The sequence below is a fragment of the Leptosomus discolor genome, chromosome 1 (assembly GCF_034619465.1).
Source record: "Leptosomus discolor isolate bLepDis1 chromosome 1, bLepDis1.hap2, whole genome shotgun sequence".
NCBI lineage: Eukaryota > Metazoa > Chordata > Aves > Leptosomiformes > Leptosomidae > Leptosomus > Leptosomus discolor.
Window position 1 is genome coordinate 205,817,127 of NC_141391.1, and position 20,266 is coordinate 205,837,392.

At 36.7% G+C, this 20,266-nt stretch overlaps 1 protein-coding gene across 4 annotated transcripts in view; it reads right to left on the bottom strand.

The window, feature by feature from the left end:
- The window catches only part of MAGI2 (membrane associated guanylate kinase, WW and PDZ domain containing 2), a 764,770-nt gene that overhangs the window by 75,937 nt on the left and 668,567 nt on the right, over positions 1–20,266 (bottom strand). For 2 of the 4 annotated variants that reach the window (XM_086474398.1, XM_086474383.1), the window contains exons 11-13: positions 19,024–19,055; positions 13,963–14,152; positions 3,372–3,413 (exon numbers count right to left, since the gene is read on the bottom strand). In XM_086474398.1, the coding sequence (XP_086330524.1) occupies positions 3,372–3,413; positions 13,963–14,152; positions 19,024–19,055 (264 nt within the window). The remainder of the gene's footprint in view (positions 1–3,371; positions 3,414–13,962; positions 14,153–19,023; positions 19,056–20,266) is intronic. The other 2 variants (XM_086474407.1, XM_086474391.1) reach the window with 1 other exon arrangement.

The window sequence follows — 20,266 nt, forward strand, 5'->3', positions numbered from 1 at the left end:
AAATACTGTATACAGTCTTACTTTTCTGTGAGCTCTAACACTGTCTGGAAGCCTTTGGATTAACTGACTATGCCATCATGATTGCTCAGAAAAGTATTTCTTCTCAAAGAGCTGGAAGCCTATGGAGTCCATTCTCTGCCAACTCTTACCAGGCCACCAAAAACTGCTTTTAAAAAGTAATGTTCTTTTCTGCTCCACCAAGCAAACACACCATGGGACTGGAAAGGATCCCTAGGTCATCTGGTCCAGATCCCTGTTATTGCAAGCCTTGGCAAGCGAAGACCACACAGACCTCACCAGTAAAGACCTAGGCAAAGAAGACACTAGTACCTGAACTCATTTCTGCCCTTTGTCACTAGGTCACCTGCCTTGTTCAGAATTTTCATTAATGGCTTGCATTCCATGATTTTACTTACTTTTTCACAGTAATATCATACTATCTCCAGTGACTGACTAGTACACTTAAGAGCGTTTCCTCCACTGCTGTTGCTGGTTGTTTTAGCTTTCATGCTTCATATGATACAACACTGTTGGCTGCACTCAGCAACTCCCCATGGATCTGGAGACAACTACACCATAGATACCTGAAGTTACATGTCTGAATGCGGACCAGATTTCCACCCTTAGTTTTTGTGCTTAGGTCATTAATGGAAATAATACAGAAGAGTTATTGCAAGGCTCTCCATTAATATTTCCCTTTGAGTCTAGAAACTGTTCTTTAGTAGAATTGCTTATCTGCTTTCTAGCCATTCCTCTTTACATTTTGTGCTAAGCACTGTCTTCTCCATGCTAACGTGCTTCAGTTATAACTGGCATTTTGTAAAATGTCTAGTTGAAGTCTGGATTGATTAAGCATGCATTGCTTGATTGGTGTAAAAAATCATTTATCAGGTTAGTCTGACACAATCAACTTTTGCATTAGGTCTCAGTTTATCTCTGTATCGGCAATTATTCTTAATTGAAAGTACGTTCCAAAGTCTTGCTGCTGCTGAGATCCCATTTTTTTCCTGTTTCTGAAAGACAGGTAAGTTGTTCACTACTATGTGTTTTTAGTACAGGAGCTCAAGCTTGGTAATTATACTAAAAGCCCCTACTATTACGTGGCAGTAGTTTCAATATTCCTGAATGTACATTGATCAATAATTCTTACCCATGTAACTGATTATGCTTTATTTGATATTTCTTCAGTGCTTGCTTCTCTAGGATTCTGGTACTTTTTTTTTTCCTTGCAAAGGATTGTTAGATAAACTAAATTTTGCCTTTTCTTGCTAAAGCAGATTTTCATTTGATCATACAAAGAAAATTACCTATACTTGCAGAAGAATGATGGTCCTGTGTCTTGCAATGTACTGCAAACTGTTGGTTAATATAACTTCATGATGGAAAATATGCCCTTTTTTTTCCTCTTGGTAAGCTAGGTTAGGACCTTGTGGTTCATGTGAACACAGGAGTCAAGCCAAGACTGAATTAGCATAGGTTTTTACATGGTTTGCTTCTCCTTCCAGTCAACTTCATACACCTGAATGTCCCATATCCTACTAGTCTCATTGAAAGGAGAATTTCAGCTTAAGTCAATATTTCTGATTGTGTAATATGGTATTCTGTGCAAGAATGACAACGTTCCTGGTTCTCCCTTGCCTCTCTACATGTCTATAGTAGAAGAAGGAAACTAGATTTCCCTGTTAGTAACTTAATTGTCTTTTTTATAGTTACAGTATTTTGTTTCTTCTTTTTGTGTAAAGGAAAAATTGTTAATTGATCATTTGGCCTAGAAGAGAAAAAAACTTCACTTTGCTAAGTTATAAAACCAGCTGTCTCCCCCATGAATTTGAGAACAGTATTGGATGAGCTGTGATCTGATCATTGCTGCACAGTGAGGATGGCAAAGAGCATTGGGAAATTCTGCTTTCTAGTGCCTGGATGATGGGGAATTTGCTTTAAACGTAAAGGGACCAGAATAGATTGTTACTGAACAATAGTGAGATCTCACAGGTGAAGATGTGATTATCAGGTCTCAGCTACATTTTCTGTACTGTATTAATTTGAATTGCTACATGGATTACACATTGATAAGTGCACCTGCAATTGTTTCTTAAAAGTATGTAGAGAATATATATCCCTGAAGATGTTTAATTCATTTTCTGTGAGCCAAGTTGCACAAGTGCTATATGATTTTTATAGTGATAAACCTGGTATTTGGGATGATGCTGTGAATGTTGAGATGGATTTTTTTAAAACTAAATGTCTTCTATATTGAAATTAAAACAAAGATGAAGAGTTTTGTTGTAAGAATTCTACACTCTTTCCAGGTTTACTCAACTTTCCTGCTAAAAATAAAAATTAATTTGGCCTCCTTTGCTGAAGACGGTGAAGATTTGGTTTCATATAAATCATTCCTATGAATTGTGAATTGTGATTGACACAATTCTACAATAACTTTTTATCTGAGTTTCAGATGCTCTTGAAAGATATGGGAAGCTTGAGAACAGTTGTGGGTCTGCTGGTCTCCAATGTGAGTGGCTTTTTAAAAACACATATTTCTTTCCTTTCCGCTTGCTATTTATAGAGAGGAAAAGCTGGTAAATAAAGACTTCAATATAAAAATCAGCAAAGCAAAAAAAAAAAGAAAAAAAGAATTAATGTACTAACAGAGTTATTCAGACTGGGTATGCAAAACCAGCCCAATATAATATTTAAATTAGGATCTCTGTCCAACCTGTGTAGGACTAAAAAAGACTATAATGGGATTGTCAAAACAGCCTTTTTTTGTATGAGATGTCTGTATTAACCATTCACTTAACATGATCACACTGGGAAATCAAATATTGCTGGTTTTTAAACAAGTCTGCTGCCACTTTACAAGACCATTGTCAATTCAAACACCTGAAAAAGCTTCTGTTTTTCAAAGTTTTTGCTTTTTGTTTTTTACAGAACAAGATATATGCATAGGAACAAGGAATAGGAGGATCTGCATAATACATCAGTTCTGTTCTTTTGCAAATGAAGATAGAATTAATTTCAGTTTTACACAAAACTTTGCTTAAGCTTAGATTTGGGAATGAGCTACAGAGATACATTTTTATGTTAAAAAGTGAACACTAACTTATGAAAAAACACATAAACATAATAAAACATACACAAAGACTGGCTGAGTAAAAAGAAATACTTTATCTTGCTCAAAATGCAAATCTATTATAAAAAGATTTAGAGTTAGCAATCTATACCCCACAAAGCTCATATGAAAATAAAATGGTGACTGGGCAGTCATGGCTGGCCATTATCTAGAGAAATGATTAAAGAAAGAAGAATAACTAAAACATAAAATGAAGGACAACTAGTTTACAGAACAATGAAGGCTGAAGAATACTTGCCAGAGGAATCCACTCGAAAACCAGTCCTGGGCAGCACTTGTTCTGAATAGGAAAATGGGGAATTAAAGATGAAATACATTTCTCAAGTTATTTAAAGATGCAGCACCAATTTCTCTGCTGTGTTTTGAATTACTGAAGTGCAATTTCTACATTGTGTTACAGGTTTTTTTTCTCTTCCCCTCCTTCCTAGGTGGTACATGTACGTATTCTTGCTAGACGTAGACCTCCCTGTCTATTTCTACACAAAGTGAAACAGATGGTAAGATGATAACGTTCCTTTAACAAAGCATAAGTTATGATGAAAATAAATTTTTTTATGTGTTTAAAATTGGGAAAGTCAGTGGCAATATTTGTGCTTATTCAGGTACAACAATAAAAGAGAAAGTTTAATGGCTGTGTTTAGATGACTTGACCACTGCTTTTATTCAACTCAATTGCAAAATGTTTTTTATCATCAATAAGATTAATATTTTGCTAGAAGGATGTATGTTGCCAATAACAACAACTGGTTCTACATGAAGGGAAACCCATTTAATCTACTTTTCATGCAGGTAGTTTCAAAGCATTTGCGTTTCGCTGGATGAAATGCAGCAAATAACTGATCTGTTTTCATATACAACTACTTTCCTGACATTAGAGGAATATGGCTGAATTCACTGTCACACCTCCTTTGCTGATTTTGAAATGGTCTAAGAAATTTTTTTATTATCTCTGCAGGGTCCAGAGTAAATTACAAAACATCCCAAACCAGAGGTGATTTCCATTGGCCTACCAACAACAAAATGGTAAATAAAGCAGTAGCACATTCATGTGACTCTAAACCAGAATATCATACCATGCGTATTTTGTGGTATAAATGAGGAAAGGTCTGTCACAACACCATCTGTAGAACAGTGATGCAACATATGAGTATATATTATCTTCCTGAGATAGAAGGAAGACAGGAGTGGATTTAATACTGTAAGTAGGTAGTTCCAGGAAGAAAGAAGTCAGACAGTGGACTGGAGGCCAGCAATTTTGGCTAAGCCTTCTGGAAATATATGGATGTGGTGAGAGAAATGAGAAGACAGCATTTCCTCTGTGGGCAGCTCCTTATCACTTTGGAAGAGTTTGGACTAAAGCTACCTGCCTTCTGGTGGACTGCTTCCTAAAGGCAGCATGGACTGTAATGATAGTAGCTAAGTAATTCATAGTTCCCTTAGTCAATACTGAACTAATGCTCTAGGGCAAAGGCGTTTTCCCAAAAATGGAGGTGGAGGCTACTGAATGTCTTATGACTTTTTTGGTATAAGTATTTACATAACAGCCGTGACCTGCTCAAATTCAGGTGGCTGCTACCCTGCTTACCTAAAATACAGTGTAGAGATTCCACTTCATGGGAACAACCCTTTGGATTTGGTGTTCCTGTTGTATTTGTGTTCACCAGCGGTGTTAAGAGTTGTGTCAGGTGGGCTATGGTGTTCTAGTTTATAGGTGGCTGTACGTCTTTACTTGGGTGGTTAAAGGAGGTAATTCATTCACATGCTTCAGATTTTGTAAAGTGATTTGGGTTCCTTCAAGATGAGAGGTGTTATCTAAATGTAAATTAGTCGGCCAGCACAACTCCTGAAAATCAAAACCTTTGAAACTGATGCTGCTCCACTGAAAACTTGTAGAAATTATCTTTTTACTCCTATCCTTTCAAGATTTTAATGGCATTCTTAAAAGAGACAGAGTGATTTTAATGTACAAAAAGCAATTTCATCTTGATAGTCTCAATAAGCTTTTAGGTTTGAAAGGGTGCAAGCCTTTTCTCTTGGTCATCCAGCTAGAATTACTCTTTGGAGCTGCTGTAAGATTGGTTCATTCTGTGTTTCCATTTCTGCTTGCAGTCACCCTAATTTGCCCCAGAATTGGCCTCAAGCAGCAAAATGAAAGAAGTAACACCATGCTCAAACTGTGACAAATTAGGGAACAACTTGCTATGTTAAGATAGCCATATATTTTAAGTAAGTTAGCAGTGTCTTTTTTGTAAACTATTGTTTGTGGTTGAGAAGAAGTTAGAGTTAATCTCATTAAGTCTGATCTGGCTTTTGTTCCTGAACAGGTGTCTTTTCTTTGCCTTGCAGAACTTCATATAGAAGTGTTAATTATCATCTTGTCATCAACCGTTCAGCATCTGGCATTTGTTTTCACTGTAGTTTAGGAATCCACACACATGAGTCTGTGCTGTGCTGAAGGCGTTAATCAAGCCTTAAAGTTCTTAAACGTATGATCACCAGAAAGATAAACCTAAGCGCAGACTTGTATTTTTGGTAACTACAGTAAAGCACTGTTAATTTTAGGAAGAATCTGCTGTCAGCAGGCTGGGTCTGTGCGCAGTACAGGATATTTGTAATTATGGCACTGGCACTTCGAAAAATAGAATACAACCTCTAAACAGCTGTGCTCATGTGACAGGCAAAATGTTAGCAACTAGTAGAAAACTTCAAAAGAGGAAAGATCTGTGAAGAATATTTAACATATAAGAAGGGACTCTATTAGCAGTATCTCCCTATGTCAAATACAGGTAGTTCTTTTCAAAACTCACATAGTTCTGGGCTCAAAGACCCTAGAGAACAGCAGCTTCCAAGTGAAGAGGAAGGACCGCTGGGACTGGTCCTCAGCCAAGCAGAACGCAAGTCATTTGTGCACATCCTGGTGCCTTGTATCTGCTAAGAACAAACTGATTGAACTGGTAATTCTACTAAAATACTGAGAGACTAGTGAGCTTTGTTTTATAAAAACCTGTCGATTAGTTTTCATAGGAAACTAACCTTTACACAAGGCAATTTGAAACTTTCCATTTACTTATTATCAAATTCATTTTGACATTTTTTAAACTTTTACTATGTTAAACCTCCTGCCTCCACCTCTTAGGAAATGAGGCAGCAGAAGGCATGTTTGGAGAGGCCAGGACAAATATACCGGACTACCCAACACTGTCATCATGAACAGGCATCCAAAAGCAGAAAGTTTTAAAATATTGACATAAGATTTCTGTATTCTCTATACAAAGCCTTTTTGGTTGAACTTCTGTGCTTTGCCATGAGTAGTTGTAGTCTTTTATGTGAAATAGGAATGAAATAATTACAAAGTAGAACTTGAATGAATAATAAAATACTTGGTAAATTGGCTGCATTATTTTTTTAGTTCAGCTAACCTGTCCTAGAAACAAGAATCGGGAAAGCAAAACTAAGAAGCCTTCTTCCAAACTGCTACTTGTATATAACTGTAACTGAACTAAATCTCCGCCATGGGGACTACTCTGTGTGCTCTGGAGTATGAGGTTGCAGTTGTGCATTTCAAAGAGTCTTGCAGCACATCAATATTCCTTCGATATCAGATGAATGCAAAGCCAAGGTTAATTTTGCTATTAGAAGATAGAATAGTAAAAATCTTGCACATCTGGCTTCATGTTTAATCCCAAATAAATTACACCCACAGTTTTGAAACTGAAAGCTGCAAAACCTTTGTGAAAACAGATAAACAGTAAACAAGACCTAGGACACAATCCTGAATTAACTGAAACCAATGGTGAAAATACCAAATGACTTTGCTGTCAAGATGCAGCCCTAGGAGCACAGTTCACCTACAATGGGACACAGATATTATTTGCACCAGTGGAGTCACTGGTATTCTGTGGAGGAAGAAGTATGCTGATGAAAGATAGGGATGATATTTATTGTCCATAGTGCATTATTTTCTGGATCACACTTTGTTGATTGCTAATACACGCAAAAAAACCAGCACTAGGAAATACTTATATTTCAACATCTCAGTCCTAGCCATGCTTTAGATAAATAGGAGTTTTACAAACGAGCAGAATGAATATGATCATGCTGCAATATCCTTTCCAAAGCTGGGCAAGCCGCAGTTTGAAAGAGCGCATAGGCAATGCAGTACCAACTGGTCTTACGTGCCTGTGACCAATTCCCCAATGCTTACAAGTCAGTTTTCTGAAATTATGACTTTGACTTCTTAAGTACACCCTACCGCTTTGCAGATGAAAATCTATTTGTATACCTTTTAGTAAAGTGTAAATTGTTCAAGAGAAAGGAATACTGCATCTTTAACACCACCATCAGTTGTAAAACTGACATTTCATATTAGCATAGGTCATTTGGGACCTACTTTGCAATCCAGCAATCAAAATCACTTTACATCCAAAGTACTGTGATGATGATAGTCTCATAATTCCATTTGAAAATGCTTTTGGTTTCACTGTCAGTTCTTATAACCAACAAATCCATTTTGTCATGGCGAGTAACTCTTTCTGCAGTGCTGAACAATACAAAATTATTTGACATTGGTCTGCTAAATTTCCTCTCCTTTTGTTATGTATGTCTTATTAAAAAAAAGGTTATATTCATTTAGTAGTATAAGTTCTTAAACCTTCTCTGTGCTGTTTCTTGACGTAGCAATAGATGCAAGGAATAAAACCAACCTGTACTCTTCGGAAATTACTTTGAGAAATTACCTTCTTATAACTCAGTTGCTCATACTCTAGGTCAAAGAGTAGTTTGATGATAATATGTAATAGTTAGTAACTTGCCAATACTCTTTTATATACTAAGTGAATGCAGGCATGTCTTACTGATATAAAGGGGAGTAACTGGTGAACAGAAATATTGAAAGATACGGCAAACTGAGCTCAAGGAAGATTTGAAACTAGAACCTAATTTTCTGAATTTGTAGTCCCAAACCCTTTTCCATACAAAGCCCCCTTTATATTTATACAATACTTCAGAATACTATGTATTTAACACTATCATAGTGCTATGTGTATATATATATATACACACATATGTATATATCTTTTTAAAGTACCATAACCATAATGTGATTTTTTTTTATACTAGAGATGAGCAAAAACAGGAAAAATTGTTAGAGGCAAAATTTTTGTCAGGAAGATACCATCTGAAAGAATTGCAGTAACAATTATGTGAAAAATTTCCTTCAGTTTTTAAGACTGCAACTGTGCAGGTCTTCAGCCAACAAGCACTGACAAGAAAATTCTGCTTAGCTGTTCACTGTGTCATACACCCCCTCAGGTGATAATGCATTCAGTTCTATACACTGAACATTTTTTTTTTTTTTTTTTAATGTTCCATGAATATTGACTTTAGGAAACCCTGATGGCCTTAGTATTGTTCTGCAAGCACAGTATTTTCAAAGTCACACATTATGAGGTAGTATAATGCTGTCTTTCCTATTGCTGATACTTTAACGCATATCTGTGCTGAATACCTGCAGTGATATTCCAGAGGGAAGGTAACCTGTTAATACATATTGAAATAGTAGGCTGTGACCCTTAGAGAAAGGTATTCATAAGTCTGCATAAGAAAACACCTTTATTTTCTGAAGGCTAGTAATACATTATGCTAATACGTTTGCTATTTACATGTTTCACAGCTGTTGGTGGACTTTGCTTTTGGTTCTTTTCCAATTTCTGTATCTCTCTGGAAGCAAAAAAAAATTACAGTGCATAAGACAGCTGATGGATTTGAAAGGAACTTGGCAAATTCATGATATTGTGGTCAGAAGAGAAAATAATGTAGGATATTTTGAAGGAAGAAACCCTTGCAATTCCAGCAAAAGATGGAACTGTAATTGTTCAGATTTCACTTTTAATGAGAGCTTATCACTGGCTTATCTCATTCCTACTGGCATTTCCGTGTCACATCACCAGTCTTGGACTACTACACTAACCAAAGGACAAATGCAGCAAAATGTTTTATTTTCCTGCTTTCTTTAGAGGAATATAAAACCAAAGTTCTACTATACTTTTTATGACTGGAGAGATATTATAGCATCATGATTCCAAACAGCTTTATGTCTCCTGTTTCACTAATGGCTGCTGACACACGCCTCTGGACAAAGTTTGTTATAAATCGTGTATTTAAAATAAACAGAGTTCAATATAAAATGTAAGAGAGGATAAGGAGAATTTATAAAGGCAAAAATGTTAAATCCAGGAGAATGAGTTCTCCCAATGACAATGGTGGACCTCCAGCTACAGCTGTAACAACTGGTGCATATCAAGTCTTATATTTTTTTTTTTCATTAATAGGAAATTCCTGATCTGATGTTCCGTTCTCTAGCTTCTGTACCTAACTTCCATAGTTATCAGCAGAGTCACACTGTCACTTACACTCTAAGAGTTTTCATAAGGAGAAAGGAGTTAAAGGATTTGCCTAGAATTAATAGTTGGATGGAAAAAGGAGAAAGTATTCAGTTATTCAAGCAGGTCTTCTCCATTTCTGAGTTTTGCAAAATTAGGTAACAGCAGAAAGTAAGGTAGGTTCTCTTCACCAAGGAGAAGAAATCAGGGAAGGCTGGGGGCTGGAGGGAAGAGAAAAAAAAAAAAAGAGAAAAAATAGCAGGGAGATGAAGAGATGTAACTGCAGAAAAGAAAGACAAAGAAAGAAGAAAACAATTTCCCTTCTTTTGATTTTAGGTAGCTGCTTTGGATGGTATAGTAATCTTTATCAGTCTTTGGAAACAGTTTATGCTCCTTTTTGGCTACTTGAAGCTATTGAGCACAGTTGATGGGTGACAGGAGAGGCAGGTGACAGCTAACAGGTAAGAGCTGACAGGTAACAGATAACTCATGACAAACAATTTTCCAAGGAGCTATGACTTACAAAATAGAGTTGCACTCTGCTTTTGTACTAATGTATCATTTGATTTGTCTGCAAGCTGTATTGGTAGAGCTGCCTCTACAAAACTGTTTCCAGTGCAGAAGCGGCAGTCCTTTGTAATTCATATGTGATCATTAAAAATTGAAATCTCTCTACCGCATAGGGTCATACAGGTCCTTCACATTCCTAAGATAGAAAAACATTCCTGTAGAATGAAAATAATCCTTTTTCATGCAGACTTCCTGCTTGAAGCCCCTTTCTTGCTACCATAAGTTAGGGATGAGCATAACTAGCAGCTAGAGCCACAGCTTGTGAATCAGGTTCCTTGGGTCTAGTCCTTGCACTGGTTTGAGTCTTGTCACTTGTGCTCCTCACAGAACTACGCTGTGATTCATAGCTTGTTCAACTACCTGATAGGGAAGCAGGAGGCTTTGATGAGGTCCTGGTGAGTCCTAACTGTGGTGAGATCCTCTGATAAAAGGATCTGTAGAAATTCAGAGCTATAGCAGTATGAAAATGAACTGTTTAGTAACAGAGTTGCACTGTGAGAGAAACAATAATCTAGCACTATCTCTTTCTTTTTGAGTTTTTCAGGTTGTGATTGTTCGCCTATTTGCATTATTTTTAGACGATGAACCTCCTTCTTTTCTGGTCTTGCCAGGAGATAAGGCAAGCTTGCTTTGAGATAAGAAGTACTTAAAAACATCCGATGTAGCAGAACTTTTCCTGTGCAATTTAAGGGTATGTCTTTACTGAAGATAACCAACCTGACACAGCCATATGGTAGGAAACTAAGTGTGTGTTATCTTGAAACTCTCCCTCCTGTATACTCAGTTTAGATGACAATTTCTTGACTCAGTAATGGATTTCCTGCCTGTTGTTTCTCTCTTTAGGAAATACTAGCACTATGTAGAGAATAAAAGCAATCAAAGTCTTCACAAATTGAATTTACTAAACTGTGTGCTTATGGCATTCATGAAACAAAAATGTCAGGGAGAATAGAGATGTTTGGAGGCAGTTATTTATGAACAAGGGATATGAATAAATGCAGACGAGATCTGGTTGGGAACTGTGGAATCAAGGCTTAGAGAAAATGTTCAAAGGATACCAGTGTCAGAAGAGAAAAAATTAAAGCTTTGAGGATTAACTGGAAGATCAGGACACTGCTGGAAATCTGGGACGAGCGGTTACTACAGTCTTGCTTTTCATCCCTCACTTTCTCCTTTTGGGCCTAGCAGCTTCATTATTTTTAATTCTTACTTTGTCTAGGTAGCTGGCTGAAAAAGGCGTGTATATACAATTTTCAGTTGTCTCTTGGACAGAATTCAAATGTGATTAAACCATTTAAACACAGGCTTTAGCATAACTCCAGCCTATGAGCTATCAGCTCTTCCCCTGGTGTAGGATATGCTCCTGAACACAGCAGATTGTATGAGTAAAAGGCTGTAGTTCATGTTGGTCAAGGAAGTATCCCCAAAAATTGTAGAAGACACCCATGAATAGTAATAAATCACTTCATTCTTTTATTGAATGGTGTAACATATCTTTTGGTGTAATATATCGTCTTTTGGGGTATATGTCAATCTTTGTAGTTGACATCAGGTCTATATTCCTACAGTTTTATGAAGTGCAAACATGGACTGAGCCTGTTTGCTTTCATTAATATTTAGGGCAATTCTGTAAATATAAGACTTCATATTGGGTTCAAGATGAAAGAAGACACAGTATAAATATGTGTCCCATGTATACATATGGCATGTATAACTTTTTCTTAATTGTCTTACAAAGATATTTGTTGCAATGCAGGAAGTCCGATATCTGTGCTTTTCCACTCTTGGCATGATGGCTTTAACCACAGAAGATGGTTTTGTCTCTGCTGAGTAGAAAGTGAAGCTTTTTGCTAAAATACTTCACCTCTAGAAGCTACCCATATGGGAAGCAATTCTTTGCAAAGGGTTTTCCTTCCTTTAAAGCACTATATGAAATCAAGACTGTTTTCAGTAGAGATGTTAAACCTTGTTAACTATGGAATTGTTTCTTTTCCCTTTATTTTCTCTTTATAATCACAGATCCCAGCACTCTGTCGAACTGATTTTAGCTCTGGCAAATTTTTTTATTTATTTGTCATGCTAGCCCTTAATGCGCAAGGAAAAGAGAAAGAGAAAGAGAAAGAAAAGGAGAGAGATGTCTGAAAATCACTTTCAAACTTCACTCAAAGCTAGTCCTACTTCTTTCAAACCTTTTTGTCCTACTCCACACTGTATCCTGATGCATACTTCAGAAAGTTTTAAAATATCAAAATTGTAGCCTCTGCTTGTAAATTTGGTGCCCTGTCCAATCAGGAATAACATCTAGAGCAGAGGAAGATGATATATTAGTAAATAATATCTATTATAATAAAATACCAGTCAGCATGGGCTACATGGTATTTGTAAATACACTGGAAAGCTTAGCTCCTACGCCTAACAGTATATAATTGAAGATCAAATACTTTTTATAGGTGGTCTGAAGTAAGTTCTCAAATCCATATTTAGGGGGAGTAAGATACTTGGTATTGCTGAAAAAAGCCAGCAATTTATTTAAGTACTTAGATTTAAACTGGGGTTCTTAATTTAAGGCATCTATTAAATAAATAAAAAACCCCCAAATGAAACCCCCACCAAAAACGTATGGACTATGGAAAGCGAGTTTTATGGTAACAAACTCTAGTGAAAGATCTTCCTCTAAGTAGTACCAGGGTGGCAGAAGAAGGTGGCACTGTCTACTGTGGCAAAAAAATTGAGGAATCTGAGATGAAATTTAAACACTATATTAGAGTTAACTTAGAGTTGATGTAAAACAAACCCTCGTGTTCCTCCAGCATATCCATCCTGCTGGGGACTGGAAATACCAAAGCCAAACAGGAGAGGCTGATGCTGTAAGTGAAGTATAAAGGCCAAAGCAAGTAAAAGCGGCACCAACCCAGTGTTTGGGACAATAATGTATTTCCTTCAGACTATACCTTTGCATGCTGGAGAAATTTGTACATTCGTAGTCACGGAGTATGATAGTTTAGGTTTATCTCTAAATCTGGGCCAAATTAATATTAATGGACTAATCTGGATCAGCTGCAGTGCAATATTTTATATGTAATTTATAAAGTATTTTGGTCTACAGACTAAAGTAATTTCTAAAATGAATTGAAAGGTGGTGTGTGCAAGCAGTAACTGTTATGAAAAAGCTTTCAGTAAAAAAACTATTTTGAAGATTTGATCTTAATAAGAGCAAAAGCTCTGGACAGTTTATTTTTAGCTAAAATGTTCTTTACAAGTAAATAAATTTACGGAGTAAATAAGTTTAACCCCTTTTGCCCTTGTTGTGAAAAATATGTGGTATATCCCCTAAAAACATGAGAAATAAATCAAGATGGAAATCTTGACGGCTTTGTATAATTTTGTACAGATCTTCAAATAGTACTTAGCGCTATGGATTTCTTTCTAACTCTCAAGGACAATGTCAAAACTTGTCAAAGTAATTCTTATAAAAACAAATACATTTGAAACTTCTTTAATAAACTTCACTTTAAAAATAAGATTTCTTATTGATAAATTCACATCCTCCTATCAGTTAACTATAAAGAAAAGTAACACAGCAAAATGTGGTAGCACATATACTGTTCTTCACTGAGGGTTTAACAGTCAAAATGAGAAGAGCAAAAATATAAAGAAAAAACCTCTGGAAGTCAAACTTGGGAATCTAGGCAAGATCTAGGAAAATATATATGTGCAGAATTTTTGAACAATTTATAATGGCCTCTATTAACTGGGATTATAGTTGCTTTCTGTAAATTACAAAAGATAATGACAGAAAATTATGTCAGCAGTGACACATTCATAGGCAAAACCTTAAAATATTAAATGGTCAGCAGGGTGAACAGGGCTTTCACTTACGCCTACTTTCATAAATAGCTCTTGATTTCTCATACAGCTCGTATGGGTCAGGTTTTCGCGGATCAAAGGCCTCTGTTGAATCAGGAAATGAACTCCTGTGAAGAGTGGGAGGATAGGGAATATTCTGTGGCATAGCTGGAGCAGACAGGCTTGTTTGAGGGCTGCCTTGATTCTCCCATCGTTCCATCATCTGGAATAAAAACATATAGAGAATAAAGACAAAGTTCTGCAGAAACTGTGACTTCCACAGTGAGACCAAAGATAGTGATTTCAGTTGAAGATGTGTTTTGTGAAATTGGCAAACCTGTTTGCTGTCTTTTGAGGTGAAAGGTGTGTGCTGTGCTCTTTATAAAATGACTTGGTTAAATTTACTTGTTAATTTGTTGCTCATGGAAAGATGTGATCTTTCTCAGATAATATGATCCCCTGTGGCTTAGGGCCCAACGTTACCCCTGAACCATGTTGTGTGCCTCTCACAGAATGTGCTGAGCTATTGGAAATGATTCTGCTAAAGGTAGAATCTGTGGGTCCGTGAAGATACAATTATCAGATTCATCGAAATACATAACTGAAAGTAGCACTTAACAGAAGTGGCCAGACTAGGTAGCAACTGAATGATCATAATGCTCTATCTGTTGAGAATGCATGAAAATAGCTAGCTGCCCAGGGAGAATCAGATAACTGTGACTGTGAGCATAATTTACAGCTTCAATTGAAGAAAAAAAAAACAGAGCGAAAATTATTACAGCAGGTATCTGAGCATCTAGTGATAGTCAAGTGTTCAATGATAAAACACAAACATGGTGAAGGAAAAGTGGGCATTAGTCTGATAGAGTCTTTTTCATTTCTTACTGTTTATTTCTTACATAAAAAATTGTGTTGGTGTCATCCAACCAAACTCCCAAGCACAGGATAAGCTTTCCAACTCTTCCAGACCATTAACAGGAGAGAAGTAATTAGCAGTGTATTGCCTATGCACAAGTCACCTCAATCCATGTTTTCTTCAAGACTGCCCTTAGTGGTATGACAAGTACAGGAAGCCAGAAAGAGATAATACGATAGACTGTGCAAAAGAAGACTTGAGGATCTGCATTTTTTTTTTTTTTTAAAGGAGTCAGCTACTAATTAAATTTCACTAGCAGATATATTTGAAGAGGCTAATTTAAACAAAACACAAATGTTTATTCCAGGAAACAAATGTTTGGCTTTTCCTGTGACCCCTCCTGAAGTAAAGAGTGGTAAAGCCTCCAGAAGAGTGTGTTGCACATAACCAAACAATCAGTTAATTACACAAAATAATGACTCCTGGAAGCAAACTGAACTGTAATTAAATACCACCAACTTTAGCCTTGTATCAGCAGTGCCTTATCAAAGATGATTGCAAGGTTACAGCAAGCTTGCTCTACAAATTCTGTGAGTATCGTTTCCCTTTAAGTCCTTGTTTTCGGAAGGTGTTTGGCTCAGCAGTCAGGCTTTGCTCTCCATTCTGATGATTAACAACATCCCGCTTTTTCCACACCAAGTATGTGTGGACTACAGATGTATTAGAGTCCTCTTGGTGAACATGCTGAGTAACTCCTACTCTGCACATCCCAGGTGATCTGGTACTCTTAGCTTCACACTTCAAAATGAACAGAATATGGGTATTGGCCATTTTAAGCTGTTGAGGACCTCATTCTTTATATAGAGTAGTGTTACAATTCAAACTGTGCTTCTGTCAGAGTTTCAGCAGTAAGTAGGGCTGGTTCATTAGAATCAATGAAGAAAAGAAATATCTAGGTATCTATCTCAATCACAAGATGGCTCTCATGCAGTAGTATGAATTGGGTATGATATTTAAGTTGAGAAAGGAAAGTATTAGTGCTATGAAGTGCTAATGATGAAGCTATGGAATACTGCATTCAATATTTGCCAATATTGTTCAAGAAAGACACGTTTATTTTGGGTCAGATACAAAGGATATCACTAGGATGTGATATTAAGAGGGCACTATAGGTAGGTAGATCCTGTGAAATACAGTGACATGTGGAGATACTGAGTTGTCATCAAAATAGCTTAGGTACAGGAAAGTACCTAGGGTACCTTAAGGTACCCTTTATACCAAGATAAATTTATCCTTTGTGTTGGGTAAATTAGCCTATGTGACAAGTCACATGAATGCCACAATAATATTCCTGATAGCTCTTCTGGCTCTAAAGGAATTACCTCGGGTATATACAAACATATATACAGTATATCATTGTATCATGGAAGTGTAAATTCAAAGGTCTCCAGAAACAAACCTGATTATGACCCCTATGTCTAAATGAGAAAGGAGCACAGGGCTCAACATAAGTTCCTTATAATCAAGGAAAATAATGGGGAATTATGCTGAGGTTTTACTTTCAGTGAGGAAACTAAAAAAGAACACAAGTCAGTGAAACTAAACTATCTAACTTGAAGCAGAAAGGCATGTGGGGCCCTGTCTATCTAGAAGTTAAAGTTTCCTGATTTCTTGGAAAATGCCAGAGAAATAGAACACTTACCTTTTTCAAAATGTGAAACTGAATAAAATTAAAATATTTAAAGAAAGTTTTAAAAAGAGAAAGGAAAACAGAATTATCTTTGATGAGTAAACTTTTCCCTGGAGGAAGGACGAGAAGCTGGAGACAATCGGCAAAACGCTAGTGGGTCCCATACGTCTAATTCTTGCTTGCTGTTTAGCTCTAAATCTTCAAGTGTGAAGTTAAAAACCGAGCAAAACATTCTTACTTGTGGTTAATACTGCTAACATAAATAGTTATATTTCTCAAACCCATATCAATTAGTTGAATAGTTGCATAGTGTTTTGCAGTGTGAATTATCATAATGCTAGCTCACAGATGGAGGCCCTTTTGGAAATGAACAAGCATGGCATTGAGTGCAGGGCATCAAAACTAAGTCAGGGTCATGGTTTGGTGACATTGCTCAAGTTCATTTAGCACTGATCAAATTGTATTACATATGATATACATAATATATGCACCATATACATAGAAACCACAGGAAATCTCTGACAGCCCAGGTTACCCTGGGACGTTAGGCACACTGCGATGCAGTGCACACCATCCCTGAGCCTCTGCCTCATGGAGAAGAGCTTGTCTCTTCTCTTTGAGCCAATGGTCCATGGTCCCCTTTCTGCTTTAAAGAATGATGGGTGCTTCTCCCCTGTGTGGCCAGAGACACAAGGTGTCAGCAGTAGTCACCCAAGCCGAAAACAAAGCTGGTTTTGGGCCATATACAGTTTTTCTTTCCCATTACACACCTACAGGGGTGTGCTGTGGTGTTGGGAAGACTTTCTAAACCTATCAGTGCTGACCTTGTAGCTTCAGACTGTCTGCAGACACTCAGTGCCTCAGGGGCACTTGGTTTCGATCTTTTCTTCACGTCTTGGGCACTAGAAATTTATGTCTGATTATTTCCCTAGTTAAAGCGATGACAGACAGAGGAATGCACACTACCTGAACCTGATTAATAACTTCTAAGCTCTCTTGCTGAGACTACCCCAAAATAGACTAGCTGTGAATGGTTAGCCTGCATGCAGGTACAGTATCTGCACACAATGCTGTTATACTCTGTGAGCCTTGATTTACTCAGACTATTGCATGAAAAACTGCATCACTCAGGTTGTTTCTCTAGATTCTGATTATTGGCAAGTGCTACCTGAGTATGAACTACTATACTGTTTATATAACAAAACTGTGCAGACAATCACCAACAAAATGGTGATATTTATGTATTTGACATGTATGAAAAGAGGGTGAGCACTGACAGTGGGAGGTCTTTGAATACGGATCTTTAGCAAGTAAGTTTCAAGTTCTCCATTTCACCACTTTTTACCTGAGCTTAAAAGTTGAACATCTCAGTCAGACAGGAACCTCAAACTGCTGAGAACAAGCTAGTCTTTAATAGTCAGATTGATTTTCACAATTGTCCTGCTACTTAGATGAATAAAAAACCTTATGCAATACCTATTCTGATGTATTGCATCCATCCCCTTGCCTTTTACATCAAAACCACCACAAGGTGAAACAGTCTGATGAGTTAACTAATTGATTAATTAATTAAGCTGATTAATTAATTGCTATTTGTACTTGATAGGCTACAAAAATTATTTTGGTGTGTATTAAACATGCCATGATCCAATATAAGAGGATGAGGAGTTGTCCAGATTCAACATACTACACCCCACCCCCCCTCCCCCAAATAAGAAAGCTATAAATCCTTTAAAAAATATTGCTGTTTTTATTCCTATTGCTCTTAGAAGCCTTCAGGCAGAGTCAGGGCTCTTTTTTTCCCCTACACACCTCTGATGAGAGATAAGCACTACTTCAAGGTCTGTACAATCAAAATAAAAAAGCCAAATTAAAAAAACCCCACAAAACAAACCCGACAAACAAAAATAGTAGCTTATGATTTCTTTTTACACTGTGAATGTTGTCACAGCTTCAAAAAATGATATAATGTGGTGCCAACAGAATAAATACAGTCATTGCTGCTTACAGTAGGAAAGGTCTTCATACCTTGGCATTTAATGTCAAAATCATAGAAACATAGAAATATTGGTTAGAAAGCAGCTCAGCAAGTTACCTAGTCCAAGCTCTCACTTGAAGTGTGACTATTTCCAACTCTGTATCTACTAATGCAAAAAAGAATAACAATCATTTTAAGGATGTTAAGCTCAAACTGCCTGTAAACCATAAAAGGTGCACGTTGTCCATTTCAAAAAGATCACCAGCTAGGAGGCCAACTAGATTCGCCTCATTGCTAGGGCCTTCTGCTGCCTTCTCCTCCAGACCCTTCATTTTTGAGCCACTGCATGTCTGGTTCTTGACACCCATCTTAACATTGAGATGTTCCTTTATCCAGACCGCTGCTGGGAGACTCCAAGTCAACAGATGCTGTCTCACCTAGAGTTGGGACACTGCTGAAAGGTGTCTCATGAGCTGGGAGCAGGAGGGTTAGATGAAAGTCTACAGTAATTTGCTTTGAATGGTAGTCATCTTATGAACTCAATGTGTACAATTTTTAAAGGGAACTTACAGGCTTTGGAGTTTTCCATGGAGAAAAGAAACCTGAAATAAATGAAAAATAATGTTAGCAGATTTTTCTGATGCATAAATAATGGAGGGTAAGTGGTGCCTATGCTCCTGTTCTCATTCAGGTCTGCAGATAATACTGATACACACGAAAATTTTCTACACACAAGGGGTGAAAACACAAACCACAAGGGATAATTTCTAAGAAAAAATAAATGCAAATATATATATATATATACATATATATATATATATGCAAATGGAGCTATCGAGATCATTGCCATACTTTACAAACAGCATGGGATTAGGTTGAAATTAAAAGAACTAAACAAAAGGACTTCCAAATGTCTTGGTGGACATTGGATAAGACACCAAATGACCTGATATTGATGTGTCAAATGCAGTCGCACCTTTAAGAAGAAGCAATTCAGAACATCGCATCAACAAAACCTAATAATACAAGAGATTTTTTTAGAAGAAAAGCCTGGAGAAAATTAACTGTTTCATCAGTCTAGATAGGATAGCCATATCTTTGGAGGGTTGCTTGTTTTGATACTGTCTTGTTTTTTGTCATAGATAGCAAGTGGTCAGACATGACTACCTCTTCTACACAACTAGTTAACTGCTTTTCTTTGGTTATTGATTGACTGATAACCTGCTTCAGTGATTTTCATGAATCTCAACTATTGTAGCTTACAAATGTTTAAAACTCTAGATATGTCCTTTTAATAAAAGGATATAATTTGAAACAGTCATTGTAAACACTGTTCTTACCTTATGCAGCACAATGTTAAAAAACGTACCAAATATTAAATAAAAAGCATTTCAAAGGATATTGAGTCACAATTTTTAAAATGCCAGCTTTAAGCATAGTTTTCATTAAAAAACTCATTCTCAGTTTAATAGTAGGTTAAAAAAAAAAAGCCTGCGGACCTTCCTAAGTAAGATTAAAAGCTAGTAACAAAGAATTCTTTTGTTTTGTCAGAAACAGAAATGGGGCTTAAATTGAAACATCTAATAGGAAGGCTGCTGTTTCATTCAGAAAATTGATTAAGCTGTAAGAGTAGTACTGACTTCATTATTTCTTTTTCTAAGGTGAGTCTAGAAAAAACTAAAATCATGAGAACACTAGGGAAAGATCTTTCTACAGACAAATCACAACAGGAATTATATTTGCACACAGTATTTAAGGTTCCTAGGACTCTGTTACAATGATTATCCTGGTTTGGCTGAGATAGGATCACAGC